The sequence below is a fragment of the Papaver somniferum genome, chromosome 4, assembly GCF_003573695.1.
Source record: "Papaver somniferum cultivar HN1 chromosome 4, ASM357369v1, whole genome shotgun sequence".
NCBI classification, from domain to species: domain Eukaryota; kingdom Viridiplantae; phylum Streptophyta; class Magnoliopsida; order Ranunculales; family Papaveraceae; genus Papaver; species Papaver somniferum.
This window is the reverse complement of record NC_039361.1, coordinates 11304740-11320887: the sequence shown is the minus strand read 5'-3', so window position 1 is coordinate 11320887 and position 16148 is coordinate 11304740. Positions and strand designations below refer to the sequence as shown.

The 16148-nt window shown below is 38.0% G+C and overlaps 1 protein-coding gene and 1 long non-coding RNA gene across 9 annotated transcripts; one reads left to right on the top strand and one right to left on the bottom strand.

Annotated features, from left to right (window-relative positions):
• The first annotated feature begins 348 nt into the window (after positions 1 to 348).
• LOC113274732 (IAA-amino acid hydrolase ILR1-like 3) lies at positions 349 to 2195 on the top strand. The gene is made up of 5 exons (XM_026524124.1): positions 349 to 749; positions 902 to 1027; positions 1134 to 1448; positions 1514 to 1645; positions 1752 to 2195. The coding sequence occupies exons 1-5, from the start codon at positions 375 to 377 to the stop codon at positions 2115 to 2117; spliced, it is 1314 nt and encodes a 437-aa protein (XP_026379909.1). The 5' UTR covers positions 349 to 374; the 3' UTR covers positions 2118 to 2195.
• A 171-nt stretch (positions 2196 to 2366) lies between these two features.
• LOC113274734 lies at positions 2367 to 15298 on the bottom strand. 8 transcript variants are annotated; one of them, XR_003323181.1, is made up of 15 exons: positions 15174 to 15298; positions 13207 to 14682; positions 12565 to 12662; positions 11968 to 12055; positions 11810 to 11892; positions 11624 to 11722; positions 10516 to 10585; positions 10265 to 10412; positions 9261 to 9397; positions 8311 to 8383; positions 7813 to 7910; positions 4051 to 5449; positions 3855 to 3940; positions 3639 to 3683; positions 2367 to 3046 (listed from the first exon to the last, which is right to left on the bottom strand). It is a non-coding gene; the product is annotated as an uncharacterized LOC113274734 (long non-coding RNA). The 8 variants fall into 8 exon arrangements; XR_003323182.1 differs by lacking the exon at positions 10265 to 10412 and having other exon boundaries at positions 7809 to 7910; XR_003323179.1 differs by lacking the exon at positions 10265 to 10412.
• Between the last annotated feature and the right edge of the window lie 850 nt (positions 15299 to 16148).

Sequence of the window (16148 nt, the reverse complement as noted above, 5' to 3'; positions counted from 1 at the left end):
TTAAACAAAAGTTGGAAATGTTGGGATCTCTGTAATAATAACACATCTGACGCCTCAGCTTAGGTGCGTGCTTGATATGCATAATAATCCTGGTCAGACGCAAAATGCAGCAAAGTCAACAAGTAAATGCCAATTCCACATGGAACTCGCATAAATTTGACTAATTAATTCCGCCGCTAGAATACAAACTGATAATTTCCACAAGTCATTGTTTAAGTAGTATTCATTCCAAGATCTATGCAAATTTAGCAGAGAAGACTTTTCTTCTTCTTCTTCTTCTTCTTCTTCTTCTTCTTCTTCTTCTTCTTCTTCTTCTTCTTCTTCTTCTTCTTCTTCTTCTTCTTCTTCTTCTTCTTCTTCTTCTTCTTCTTCTAATGGAGGTACATTTTCTCTACTGCTTGTGGTGGTTGTTGCTACTATCAACACCCCAGAGACTACTCCAGCAATCATGGGCAGTTCATGCCGAGCCGAATTTGTCAGAAATCAAATTTATGACAAGAACATTACTTGAGAAAGCAAAAGAACCAGAATTCTTCAGTTGGATGAAAACGATCAGAAGAAAAATCCATCAGTATCCAGAACTGGCATTTCAAGAACATAAGACGAGTCAGCTCATCAGATCGGAACTTGATTCACTTGGAATCGGTTACACATGGCCTGTCGCTAAGACTGGTGTTGTGGGTTCTATTGGGTCTGGTTTAAACCCCATTTTTTCCCTCAGAGCAGACATGGATGCCCTCCCTCTACAAGTACTTCTCTTAGCATTAGCTAATTTCTCAAATTTTATTTAATTTCTGTTACTTAAGTTTACGGGGTTGATTGAGTCGTTTCGACATCTAAATTTGATTCATTGTAGAATTGTACAGCTTAAAAATAGTAATGCCCAAAGTTGTTTTGGTAGGAATTAGTAGAGTGGGAGTATAAGAGCAAGTATGACGGGAAAATGCACGCTTGTGGTCACGATATTCATGTGACAATGCTTCTTGGAGCTGCCAAGTTGCTTCAGAGCCGGAAAGCCGAATTGAAGGTGCAAATAATTCTGAATAAGTCGATGATTGAATATTTTCTTTTTGATGGTCGCGGTTTATGACGGAGCAAATTTTCTGTTCTTAACTATTGATTTCTTATTACAGGGAACTGTAAGGCTTGTTTTCCAACCAGGAGAAGAAGGTGCAGCTGGGGCTCACTATATGCTAAGAGAGGGTGCATTAGATAATAGTTCAGCCATTTTTGGATTACATGTAGACCCTCATTTGCCGACTGGTTGTGTTGCATCAAGGCCTGGTCCTGTGCTGGCTGGTTCTGGAAGGTTTTTGGTGATACTCCAAGGGGAAGGTGGACATGCAGCGCGACCACAGCTCACAAAAGATCCAATCCTTGCAGTGTCATTCGCAATCCTTGCACTCCAACAGATCGTATCTCGAGAAACAGATCCACTTGAAAGCAGAGTAAGTTTCCTTGGCGTCAATTGCATTGTATCTTGTAGATGAGCAAAAATTGATTCTTTCAACAGGTGGTTTCAGTTGGTTTCATTGATGGTGGTGGCCAAGCAGGAAATGTGATCCCAGAAATTGTGAAATTTGGAGGAACCTTCAGGAGCATGACAAATGAAGGTGCATCGTACCTGCGTCGTAGAATCAAAGAGGTGAAACTTAAAAACACAGTACTCATCCATTAATTAGGCTTTTCATTGCTTTCTATGTATGGTTTTTGAACAATCGAAAAACCTAATCTTCGAAGAACTCTGATAGGTGATAGAAGCTCAAGCAATTGTACATCGGTGCACTGCCACTATAGACTTCCTGGAAGATAAGTTAATACCTTACCCGCCTACTGTGGACGACGAAACAATGTATAAGCATGCAAAGAAAGTTGGGGAGGAACTTCTAGGTGAAGCAAATGTACATTTGAATCCATTGACAATGGGAGCAGAAGATTTCAGCTTTTATGCGCAAAAGATGGCGGCTGCATTTTTCTTTATAGGGGTTAAGAACGATACAATGATACCAGTTAGAGAGCTGCACTCGTCGCATTTCCATGCTGATGAAGAGGTTCTTCCGATTGGTGCAGCTTTCCATGCTGCTGTAGCTATGACTTACTTGGGATATCCATATTAATGCACGCCTGTACCTTGGTTTTTTACCATATGGAAAGTGTGTGTCCTGTGTTTCAAGTTTTCAAGCTCAAGTTAGTAGCCATGTCTCCAGTGGACTGGGAATGCCATTAGAACAGCTTAGGCGCATATTTTGGGTTTGAAACTGAGCCAGCTAAATGTGCACCTAACTTCACTGATACGAGAACCAATCTGCGCATTTGTCATACGTCTCTGCTGCTGTATGTAGATTTTAACTTTCTAAGCTCATTCATCAAATATACAACTCACTTGGATTATGCAGGAGCAACAAAAATCTACAGAAAAACAAAGAAACCAACAGAAGTAACTAAACCCATTTTAATGAATCAAAAATTTATACATAGCCACCAATACTGAAGCGGCTCCCGAGAAATCCCCCGCTTCTGTCTATCGTCATTCTCGCCGTCTGTCACAATCTCCAACACCTACCCATCACCAAAATCTCTCCCATCATCTTCACCATCCTTCCAAAATCTCTCCCCATCAAGGTCATCGTCCTCATCATCATCCACATCTTCCTTGCCAACATCATCACGACTCATATCAGCGGGGTCACCATCCATGTCACCAATCAGCCCCCATCAATCGGTCTTCATCACCACCCGAGTCATCATCTTCCTCACACTCTACATCATCAGGATCAAACATATCCATGGATACCAACCCAACAAAAGTTCTGTGGAAAAATCAAGGACCTACCGGTCACAGGCACTGTAGAAACGTCCAAGTAGTTCACTGCATCCACCGTTCTGAATGCCACAAATAGTAGATGCCTTGGTTGTGTTTACTGCCGATGTTTTGTCTTCAACATTCCTCCAAAAGATGGCATATTGATATATCACATCTCCAGAAGTGTTGAATCTCATCACAGTTTGGTCCAATGAAATTCAGACTTACTCCATCCTCTTTCGCCTAAAGTTAAATATTGCGCAAGTATCTAATTAGGCGTTATTAAAAACTGTGATAGACTAAAGAATTATACTTGCCTACACTAAAATGCCTATTCCGGAAACTGACAATTTCAGCATATCACGAACCAATGCCAATCTAGAGCCATAATGAGTTATAATATCATCTAAAAGAGGGAAGTCGACAGAAAAGGCCATTAGAGAGGTAAACTATCCAGTTAAACTAACGCACATGCGATGAAAATATATTTGCAAGATAAGAAGTTATCTCATTGCCAGCAGGATGAAAACCACCTCATCCGTAGACTTGAATTTAGGTTCTGAATCTGAATTGGGGTTAGGGATAAAACTGTAGGTTTTGTGGTGCTACTGACAGAATTGGGCTTTTTAATGCATTGGATATCTTGATTGCCGATGATGGCTTCATGACAGAAAGCTAAGATTACATAAGAAGAGATGTGTACAAGACTACAAGATATATAACCATTAAGAACATGGTATTCCTAGGCATCCAGAAACTCCAGTAAGAAGAGATGTGTACTAGCTAAAATAATACGTGATACCAGTAAATTATTAGCAGTTGAGCAGGTAAACACCTTGACTTAAGAGCGGACTGTAATTCCCAAGAAAACGTGTACTTCCTGCAAGTAAATATTATGGGGATTTAAACACATACTGTATAATATTCCAACTCCAAAGATGTACCAGTAGGTGGTCTCAAAACTAAAACTACAACTCTGGTCAATGCAAACATGTTATAACAAGGTTCCTGTGTATATTTATCGCAGTGTACTGATAATCAGCACTTATACCTTCATCGGAAATTAGCTGCCCTGCTCAAGACCCACACCATCATATTAACCCACAGGAAGATGAAGGAGGGTGTATCTGCAATTTTCTGAAAAAAAGGGGACCAAGCTTAGAAAATAATAATCCTAAGTGTAAGCTGAAGAATGTTAGGAATTCCTATACCACGGTGCACGAGGAAAGTGGAGAAAAGAGCACTACCTCAATCTTAAATTTAATTTTTCTTGAAATGTCCAGTAGTCCATATGGTCAGCAACATCAGGGGCTCGATAAACATATTCTTCCTATGGAGTCTGGAAAAGAACAAACTCGCGCAACTCGCACTTGTAATACATGGGAGGTGAAACAACATTCCCACGATCTGTCTTTCTTCTTTTCTTTGATTAAATTCTTGGAGTTTCGAATAGTTCTGCACAGCACTAGTTAGCTCCGTCTCCTTTACGAAATTTTGTAGCCTTGTACCAATAGCAACAAATTTCTGAGAATAATCATTCTGCTCCCCTCTTGAAGGAGCTTTACCAAGAGGCTCACCAATTACCGGAGGAGCCCCCAGTTTGCAGAAGCTTGTTCGCATCCCTCGTCCCATTATTCCCATATTGTTAAAACCAGGCCAGATATGCCAGGGTTTACTCCTCTCATAGGGCTTGGTTAATTGAAAAACATGCCTGGATTTGAGCCAGTTCCCATGTTGGGAGCGGATCTAGGTTCAGGTGAGACAGGTGAAAGATCAGGCGGAACAGCTAACATGTTCTTCTTAAGTTCTGATCAAGCATAAACAAACTATCATCTGTATATCTTTTCTGGTTATCTGTGGGACTGCAAACATCAGTCGTTCTTGCCCCGTCCTCCTGATGATATATGTCCAATTTCCATCATTTGTTGCTGAAGTGAAATCAGAATGTTGTCCAGTTTCAGTTTTCCTCCCAGCAAATGTTTGATACAGACTCTTCCCTACAATAATGATGAGATGACTAGGGTCGAATCAGAAGCTCCATCCACTGTCAAGCCTGTCTCCAGCTTTCCTATTCAGGTTGATGTAGAAGCATTTCACTGTCAATCTTATCACATTCTTCCTTTTGTGGTTCCCATTCCCTTTCACAGTCAAATTCCCATCTTCTTCTGTTATCTTCTTTTTTTTTCATGCTATCATTCTTCTATTTCCAACACTCTTTGGCACCTTCCCAATCTCTTTTCCTATCGCTCCGGCTGCCATTATCTCTTCCATCAGAGTAACTTTCCTTTTCTCTGTCCATATTCGTGTGGCCAATACTTCTGTCATGTTCTAGGTGACGCCTTCCACCTCTCTCAGGACTCTGTGACCTTCTAGACTGCCTCATTTCCCCTCTCAAATCTATCACTTGATCTTGCATACACGTCTTTCTATCTTTCTCGCTTTTCCAAAGCAACATGGCCACTATCCGTTGTTTATGTTTGTCAGTCCTTTCCTCATGAGGCCTGTTACTAGAGCTATTAGCAGTAGACTCCACTTATCTTTACTGCTTTCTTACCTTCCAGAATACCTAGAATCTCAATCAGGATTCTTATCAAGCTATCCATCATGAGAAGCTTCAACTTTGCTTCTACTCTTGCTCTGGGAACCCTATACGTGGCAAGATATGTAAAAAGGGAATTAAAATAGAGAAACAAGGGTAAAAAAGGGAATCTGCAGAAACTGATGGAGCAATTGCTTGGGAAAAAGAAAAGTTTCAGAGTCAACGTGTGGAAATAATCGAGAAACTGACAAATCATCAACAAAACAGCTGCGGCAACAGATTTATCTGAGAAGTTTGTGTCCACCAAATCATCAACAATTATGAAGCTTCAAATCACTTTTAAAATTGGAACCCCAATTGAATTCCTCCTTTTGATTTTTGCAGATAAGTTTCTTACACGAGTTGTTTTGTTATCTTGTGCATGGGTGCACAAAATAAGAGCCAATCATTGGCATTGGAAAATGTAAATGAAAAATAAATAAAAATAGGAGAGATTATGTGTATTTTGCATTTATAGAGAGAAATCCAAATAATTCACTAAATTTTGCATTCTCCAACGCAAATGCAAACTATCACTCTTATTGTTTATCATTTTTTACATTTTCCAACACCAATGATTGGCTCTTATTTTGTGCATGGGTACATCACATGATACCAAAACCCGTTGAAAAATGAAGTTATGAGCAGTTACCGATTTTGAGTGAATCCACATTGATAATATGTTTTTTTGTATATATATGTGTTAAGTGTACATGATCACGCTTGCATGTAACAACATTGACAACAATATACACTGTAATAGAAATCAGAAACATGCGTGGATATGTAAATTAAGTTCATGTGCTAAGGTTTTCTAAACCCATCCTCGGTAAAACTTAAGACCCCAGTTATCCAAGAGGAGGTTGTTCAGTTAACCGTACAGATGTGCATACAATGCTCCTATCGATAAATCATGCTCAAAATAACATCAGAGTCCAATGTTCAGTTAACCCTACAGATGTGCATATAACGCTCCTATCAATCAATCATGCTCAAATAACACCAGAGTCCAACGAGAATAAAGTTCAGAAAGATGTCTGATGCAAAATCTAATAACTGGAAGAACATTTGACAATCGAATCAAAATAGGTAATGTGAAATCTAAAATTAATGGTTGGGAAAGAAAATACGAGAAAAGAAGATCTACAAAGTGGTACTGGATATACTTCCAAAAGAAAAAGCTACTTGGTGTAAACAAGCAGTCCCTGCAGATGTGGCCTCTGGCAGTTTGGTTCATTTCTTAGTTGAGGCCCCTAGATCAGTAAACTAAGAATACAATGTTTAAACGTATTTTTATTTATGATCTGCGCGTAATCAACGATTTTAAGCAGAAACACATTCTTTTTAATTTTGTAATTTTACAAATGTCCATCAGATATTACGAACATGATAACAAAAGGGTTGAGAGCATTACGAACATAGAATCAGAAGACATTTAGACATGAAATCAAGTAAAGAAGGATTGCACAGTAAAGGATACCACCGTAGGGAGCCAAAATACCAAATCATTGGTATGGAAGACGAAATTTGGCTTTACATAAAAAGCTAAGCTTTCACATACTTATTCATGAAGCATGAAGAAGTAAAGCTAAGAACTAGCCAAAAGAATATAAGGTAACATAAATAAGGGATACAGAAAGGCCTAACCAGAAATTGATAAGAATTATGCTTTACATGCTTTTCTTTTAATGTAGTTTGAATGGGAAGAGTATTTTGTTCTTGTGATGACTATATGGATGAGGTCCACTACAGCCCGTCTCGATATTCTAACATTATCATCATCACTTTGAGGATGAGAGTTGATGCTGGCTGAGGCTGCCAGGTCGGCATGCTCAGTTGCTAGTTATTTTGTTCTTTCTTTGTATCCCGCGACTATTTCCAGGGTATTCAAGGACATCGGGTACTCAGATTAAGAGCATGCATTTGAAAAAGAATATGTAACACAAATCTAAACAAGCTTTCCGACTAGAACCATTTTGTAAATCGATGATTTAAATATGATGTCAGAGTATCACTTCTAGTAGCAGGTGAATGAGAGTCCAGTGACTTGTGGAGGTGGAGCATTGGGTCAGTTCAGCAATACACCATTTGAACCCATGATTGGATTTGTCTGCAACAAACCTAATGTACTTTGCATTCTGGTAGTTAACTATGTCACCAGGACACCATGAACATAATTACCAACATTCGCAGGCATTTCAAAAACATTTGTACATAATAAAGTTAGATGTTGTCTTCAACTGTATATCTTGTGTGTTGTGTGCCTAGCACGTAAGCATGATAGTAGCTGTGTTATATCTGTAGTGTAACGATTCTAAACGCACCTAACTATTGTGTTTAAATATGTATATATGCACGTGACTACATGTGCGAGTGAGTGACATTGAAGAAAAATATTCAATCCAATATATATAGTAGAAGACATACTTACAAGATCAACATCTGCAGGGTCGTTGAAGCCTCGGTTGATAAATTCTTTTAGGTGTGGGAATTTCTCGATAGCAAACAATATAGGAACTGTTATAAGCCCTACAAAATGAGAAAATTTACTTGGCAATTGATAGCATATTGATTGGCGCCTCAAAAATTATGCAGACATCATGTTGGATTCACGAAAAAGTTACTGATGTTCTTAAACCATTAACCATCTAGTAGTTCAAACCAAAAAAGGTGCAACAATATGTTTTAGTTATTCATGCAAGTGATATAGAAAACTAGGAGTGTGGAAGGAGCCGAATGAGAAGCTTAATTTTCTATTAAAGAGAGCAACCATGCACCAAATGCTAAAAAAGAATCAGTTTGAAGGTCCATCTGAAAATGGGTTCCTACCATTGTATGGCTACTCCTATCTAACCTCAACGCAAACTAAACATATTAATGGTGCAAAGTTAAGAGATAAAAATTACATGGAGGATGTCAGAAAGCGAACCTTTTCCTGGGGGAAGCTGATGTGATGTCCTTGGCAAATCTAGAATATCGGCGATCAATTGTTATGCCAAGCCCTGAAATGATAAGAAGATAAAATTAGTAGAAAGACAAACAATTTATCTCTCTGCAACATATGTGTCTGTGCAAGTGCATATGGAGAACAGTTATCAAACATAGATGCAAGACCAACTCCTGTGTAAGTAGTCTTGCTATTTAAGTCCTGTGTGCTCAAGGGTTTCTCAGTCTCACAAACTCTCAAACCAGTTTCAAGCAAGTCAGCTGAAGGGCACTACTGATGGCTTGTCGTTTCATTTTCAGAATTTAGCTGGAATCTTCTCAGAAGATGAGCTACAATTTTTTGAGAATAGTGGTTTGTTTATTTCCTTTAGTGGTGTGTGATTACAACAGACAAAGATAGATGATAAAAGTGTTGATGGAAGATAATAGTAATTCTAAGTAAGCAAAGGAAAAGCTGTTAGTAACATCCATCGTGAGGAGGTAAATGTGAAGGTTTTCTAGATATCTGATTCCCCTTCACACTTGAACAACTTTATAGCAGCAGAAATAGGTTAAGAGAGCCTGTAGGTGCCATTATTAATACCCTCTTTCCTCAAATATACTCAAACAAAAAGTTATTTCTATTTTAGGGTTCTCCTGAACTTAGCAGTGTGGTTTGTATGAACTTACTTCATCCCTTGTGACCTAGCGACTGAATAGATGCAGTATATAATTTCCAGCACAATCAAATGACAATAGGATAGGAAAAGGTAATGTGAACAGCCAGAATTTCAAGCATTGAACAACTTTAAATATGATAGAAGCGGCAGTGGTACCAATACTGAAATTCAACGCCCTTTATCTCCAGTTACACCTCAGCTATACAATTTCATGACATTGTGCAAGAAATCCCAACCATATAAATAGACATTTCAAATGAATGAATAGAAATACCAGATTGCGGCCGTGGTAGTAGGCTAGCATTGCAACATCAGTTGCCTGGCCTGCCAGAAGAGCGATTGACTTTGCAGCTATTTGCGATCAATGATGCCGTTTTATAGGATGTCGTCTGTTGCATATATTGGTCCATGCTGCAATCAAATTAGGTTCACACCAAACATTAGACAGTAGCTCTTTTACATATGATAACAAACCCATAAAGTCAAAGAAATTTACAGCAATTAAAGAAGCATAAACTTCAGTTTTTATTCAGTGTACATAGCTCGTTGACTAACAGTAAGGATGGAATAAGTATGTGGGATGGACTACAAGTGTGAAGAATCCCAAGTGCCTACAAGGTGTGAGAGTAAATTCACCATATAAAATTATTGAAACATGGTGTATATTTCCTTTTTCAGTGAAAAAATATAACTTGCAACAGGTCATCATGTTCACACCTCCAGACTCGAAGTAACACACTTGAAGATATTGATCGACCCATCTACTTATTCTGACAGACCATTCTCATTTCTTGTGTTACCACCAAAACTTCAAGTGTGGTCCATTCTATGATATATAACTATAGCTGCTCTGAACTTTTATTTCTCTGTTGCTCAAGTAATCATTTCTTTTCCTCAGTAATCTCCTCAAAATTCTCAATCTAGAGACATTATGATAGATATGTCCCCTAATTCTATAAATATTGGCAATATGCAGTGTTGTTTCCCATTATTGTTATATCTTTTGACTCAATGCTTTTTCTAATATTCAACCTGCCATTCGTGATTTTTCACTGTTTAAAATGGTGATTAGATACTATTTCAATTGTTTCGTCAGTTACAAGATGTTAAACAACAGTTGCAAGTAATGTAACGGCCTGCAAAATGCACACTTAGGAGAATCAAGATACAACAGCTTGAATTCACAAAATATGGCAAAGGGCATCCCATGATCCCACTGATAATCCAACCTCTCATACATCAAGGGAACTAAACTGATTAACTGTCTAACATTCTTACGGATAACATGGTCTTCTATCCTCCCCTACAGTGAGCCAATTTCCACTTCCTTACCCAAGTTCCCACTTTTATTTTGTTTTTGGATAAAAAAGAGAATGTGATGGTAGACTGCAGATAGGAAGTATGTTACTCTTGCAAATATGATAACCTGATGAATTCAATTTAAGACTAAGGTCAAAAAGATGGTCGACACTGAAGCTAGACGAAGATGGTACATTACTGCAAAGTAGATTTACAGGGTAAAGACTAACCTCAGTATTTTTAGGAGAGGCAAGTGCCACACAAGCCCGAGAAAGCAGAAAATCTCCTGCTAGAACACAGCTGCATCATTCAAACAAACAATTTCAGGCTGAATGTTGTTCCCCACAATCAAAAGTAACCCAAAAGGGCCAAAACTAAAGTATTTAATACCTGGCATAGTCTTAGAATATAAGAAATTAAACAACAACAGATCTATATACAGCTAACTACTCAATAACACCAACATAAGGGATGTGCATTAGAAAGAAATAAACATTTTTTCTAAACGCTTCTTGTAGCATCCAGAAGAAAGAGAAACATCATTCATATAGCAAGTCCATATATATTTATTTTTTTCAGGATAACAATGTAAAGCCTCATTCAGGATGGAAGGAAACATCATTCATATCGGAAGTCTGTATACACTTTTTTTTCAGGATAGCAATGTAAAGCCTCATTCAGGATTCAATATCGAAATTGACAATCACTTCTATTTCCCAAACATGAAAAGTATCGCAGGGAGGGGATCAAAAAGAAAGTGCAGAAGACATACCTTATTCCCCAATACGAAATTAGGGGAATGAACTAGACGATAGTCAAGTTTAATATTCAAGTGAGGGAAAAAAAGAGAGAGAAAACATAATATGAGTAAGTGGCAAATATTAAAGGAAGCGTATCGGAGGACTCTGGTGCGAATGGAAGTCAGGATTAATCACTGAAAGAATGTTAAAGATAAATAGATGTTTAATCAACTAGAGGTCCAGCACACAGTTGTGTTCTATCTACTGGGTGAAGAAAAGTTCAAACAACAGGTTTTTGCTTAGATACTATCAACCTTACTAACATATGACATTCCTAAACCCGGGAATGGCAGATATAGTGTCATTTTTAATGGCGTGAAAGTCGTAATTTAATTTCCTCAGATGAGTCAAGCATCACAAATAGTTAAAAGTTAGCATGATCTATCCAATATGTACCAATTTCACCGCAGGTTTAACACACCAATGAACACCACTACAACTCCCTTAGCATCAAAGTTGAGACTACTCTAAGCATCTAGGATGATGGTACAGTAATACACAAGGTGTAATTGATGTTACGCCAAAGAGGGTCAGAAACCTGTAATGCAAACGCACTAATTCAAACCATGGGGTGAAACCTCCTTCCCTCTACCCCCATCTTAAAGAAGTATTCTGCAGCTGAGGCAAGCTTGGGGACCTACATGAAAAATAAGCGTATAGGTTTCTCTTTGATGTTCTTTACTCTAAAAGGTTATCAGAAGCGAGAAAAAACATAAGAATGTACCTCAGTAGCTATCGACCCGCATAACCGAACCAATAGCAATAGGAGAGAGTTCATAAGCGAGAAGAGAAAATAGACGCTGGCTCCTATAAAACACAATGTTATTGTTCCAAAGCTAACTACTTCTTTCATAAAAAAGGAAGAAGAAAAAAAACTCATACCAATAAATATTATAGTAGGGCAAGATCCACAATGCGACAAACATTGGCAGGTATCTCTCTTCACATGTGCAGCAATCTCTTTTTTATTCTGGCATTTAAGTTGACATGTGAGCTAATATGGTCCAAAACTAACTTATTTCTTTCTTTAAAAAAGAGAAAAAGAAAATCATACCAATAAATATTACTCTTTTTGGCATTTAAATTGATGTGTGAGCTAATATGGTCCAGATAAAATCTTATCGCAAGGAAAGAGATAACCAACTAACGTTCATATAGACAATAGATGAACTAAAATATAATTCTTTTTGATATACTTGTAGTTCCTTAGACTACACGATATATAATTAATATAATTCCTATAATTTTCAATTTGGCTGTACTCACATACTTAAATGTAGGATTCCACTATGATAACATGGAAGCTTAATCAAAGAAGCATCTCAACGGTTTCACTTTTGAAATAACCATGCCCAAGAAACACTTACTACACTAGAAACCCAACTATGTCGTAACATGTTTTAGCCGGTGAAAAAGAATAAACAAACAAAGAGTAATCAGAAGATTCCAGTACGAGTAAAATAAAATTACAAAACGTACCTCGGCCCAAGAACTTCCACCTTGCTGAACTTGAAACCTGAAACTGTGGAACGACTAGGAACCCCAGTGAAGTATGAAGTATAAACTCCACCAAAAACCTAGACATTCAGAAGAACCATCATTTCCATTATTAAGAGCGCAGATTAAGTAAGCAATTCCATGGCGTCGTATAGCTTAAAGATTCGTACGAAAAAAAGGGCTTATCACAAACAAATAAATAGTTAAGGTACCCATTTGCCAGACATGCATAGGCTTAAACATTCAGGTTCTAACATAATACAACTACTGTTTCTAGGTCACCTCTAGTTAAAACCCTCCACATCAATTAACTGGTACATAGATCCGATCAGTTAGTTAGAATCCCTAACAAAACTTGTTTGGGGTTTATTTATTTTTTTGGAGACAACATAATGTTCTCTTTATGGTCCAATAATCATAACCTACAAATCACTAACAACAACCAGAAGTAATCAAAATTGAAATTACAGACCTAACTAAACCCAAATTTCGTTAATAAAAAAAACCTAAGGTTTTTCAAATTCCAATGATCAAAATACCAAAAAAAAAGTAAAACCTAGAAAGAAAACAATAGTAACAAACAACATTCTAAAGTACCAAAGATGATTAACTGTGAGATCATACCGCTGTCAAGCCTGTCTGCAACTCTCCGATATACAGGTCGACGTAGAAGCAATTCATTGTCAATCCTCTCACGATTCTCGCCTCTGTGATTCCCGTCCCCTATTACGGTCAAAATCCCATCTCCATAAGTTATCTCTTTATTGTTCAGGCGATCGTTCTTCTTTTTCCAACTGTCCTTAGGACCTTCCAAATTTCTATCAATTCTTATCACTCCAGCTGCTACCATCTCTTCCTTTAGATCTATCATCTCTATAACTTCCTTCATGTCTGTCCATATTCTTGTGGCCAGTACTTCTGTCATTGTCTGACCCAAAGTCATCTGATTCTGCGCAACACCTTCCACCTCTCTCAGGACTCTGTGACCTTCTAGACTGTCTCACTTCCCTCTTAACTCTATCTTTTGACCTTGCATATCCGTCCCTCTGCATTTACAGATCCTTCTCAGCTTTCCAGAGCAACATGGCCACCATGTGCATGATCAGATTGTCGTTTATGCGTGTCAGGTTTTGCCCCATGAGGCCTGTTACTAAAACCTATTAGCAATAGACTCCACATCCTCTTCCAACCCACTTGACTTCTCTAGAAACCCCTTATCTATATCACTACTTGATCGCTCTTGACGACTTACAGAACCCTCCTAGTTTCTTCTTCTTGAGCCTCAGACCTGCCTCAGCTCCTACTCCTCTCCCCATCAACCCTTTTATCTTCCCTGTTGCTAGATTTAGTTCCTTTTTATCTTTGGCTAGATCAACAGCCCTTCTTTTGCTATCAGTATGCTCATTTCTCGCATCAACAGTTCTCGCTCTCGAACTCTCATCTAGGATTTCTCTCTTGCACACAAGATCCATTAACTTTATCTCTACTGCTTTCTTTCTTTCCTTTCAGAATACATAAAATCTCTATCAAGATTCTTATCAAGCTCTCCATCATGAGAAGGTTCAACTTTAATGCTAGTCTTGCACTGGGAACTTTAGTGAGTAGAGGGTTTTGAGCTCAATTTACATGATGAATTCCTCTCATTCTCATCAGCTTCCACAAACCTTTTACTCCTGAAGCATCTCTACCTTTTTTTTCTACTGCTTTGTGATTCTCTAAACTGAAATCCACTGCTTGATTTCTTGTCACTCCTCTCTTCTTAGTACTTCTTCGGCTGCTTGGACCTTACATCTTTTCTTGCATCATAATCATCTTCATCTCCACTGCCTGCCCTACTCGACCCCCCCTGACCTTTTGCTGCTCTCCCTTCTATCCCCAGTACTCTTTCTCTTCCCAGCATTATCCCATTCTTCAGCATCTTCTTCATTAGTGTGCTTTCTGGACTTGTTCACCAATGTTTCCTTTCATCACCACTCTCCCAATCTTCCTCATCTCCAGCTCTATCACTATCTGGCGAATCATCCCTAACCCTTTTCGCGTAATTCCGTAAGCTTTTCAGCCCATCCATTCTATACGAATTCCTTACAGTTTTCAAGTTCCCTACAAAGTATCAGAACACAAATTAGCTTTCTACTTGAAGAACAAAAAGCTTGTGTCAGGAACCTGATGATAGATGCTCGTGTAATTGCTAAGTTATTAATAGTAGTTATGTGAAGAATCATACATTGAATGTGTAAAACTGTACGAGTGCATCCTATTCCAATAGTGAGATACAGAAGCACCCAAATTTCATTGATGAAATGAAAGATAGTCAATTTTAGACTTTTTAGTGTACAAAATACAATCATAAAAACATAAACAGTACTAAGTAATCACAGAAATCAAACACCCTTAATCAAAGTTCAAGATTCTAGTAACCCTAACAATGAATCATCAAATAGAAGCCCCAATGGTGATATTAACATAAAACCCAGAGTATTGGATTAGATCCGTATATCATACACTGAAAACCTAATACTAGTTGAATAATAAGTTCAGAAGAAGAGAGACGGCGTAAGAAATGAGAAGAAGTAGAGGAGAGAGATTCAAACCTGGGTGTGTTTATTTTAGGTTTCCCGGCGTCTGTCTCGCAGAGCAGAAGAAGAAACTGTGGTCTGGTTTTGAATGAATTTTTAGTGTTTTCTTCCTCTGTTGTGGTGAAATTTTTTGTTTAATCAGTCTTGTGGAACCGGAACGTTAATTGAGTGGACTTCTAGTGGAAGTGTGGAACGAACCCCCTTGACCAGGAGTGTGTTTGTTTTTTTGCTGACTCGGCGTCTGAATCTGATTCGGTCCCTGACTCAGCTCGAGTCAGACCATTTGTGTTTTATTTTAAGTCATGTATGACTCGCGATGTGATTCATACCTAATCCTTGACTCGGACCCATTTGATTCAGGGAATAAAATATTCCTGATTCATGGGACCAAACCGACTCACATATTTTTGAGTCAGATCTGATTCAAAAACAAACATATTAAGTTAGATCCAGATGAGTCAGATGATTTCACTTAGATCAGATGAGTCAGGAAAAAACAAAAAAGGTGCAAAGTCATAACATAACTCATGAGCCAAGCTAATAATTGAATATTTGGATTCTTTCTGGTACATGCGTTCCTAGGTTACATCATGTGATCGCCCTTAAATTCATCCTGCTGACATTGCTTCTAGTCTTATAGTCCTTTACTTTGTGCTGCTCCACCATTTTTTTGTAAAGTAATATCACCACAAACGATTTCCATCAATTTGAAAAATATGAACCACATTAAATCCATTCACATGATTTAGACAAGGTTTTTACTTATTAAGTGTTTTAACACACATATCTTGACAACCATATATATATTAGTTGTGGTGTTACTAGATCAAAAATGTTTGAACAATAAACGAGCAAATCTTTTTCCCTTATGAAATGCTTGATAATGTCTTTTGTTAATTACAATACAACAACGATCCGTAGGTTTGCTTTTCTTGATATAAGTCACGGCACAGATGGTTGATCATCATGGGAGAATACGTTATTTCGGGA

Bases quoted from the DNA above. Each gene is read 5' to 3' on its own strand.
- LOC113274732 (XM_026524124.1), top strand. From the start codon at position 375: ATGGAGGTACATTTTCTCTACTGCTTGTGGTGGTTGTTGCTACTATCA. The intron at 750-901 runs GTACTTCTCTTA...TTGTTTTGGTAG, and splicing joins TGGATGCCCTCCCTCTACAA to GAATTAGTAGAGTGGGAGTA. The intron at 1,028-1,133 runs GTGCAAATAATT...TTCTTATTACAG, and splicing joins GCCGGAAAGCCGAATTGAAG to GGAACTGTAAGGCTTGTTTT.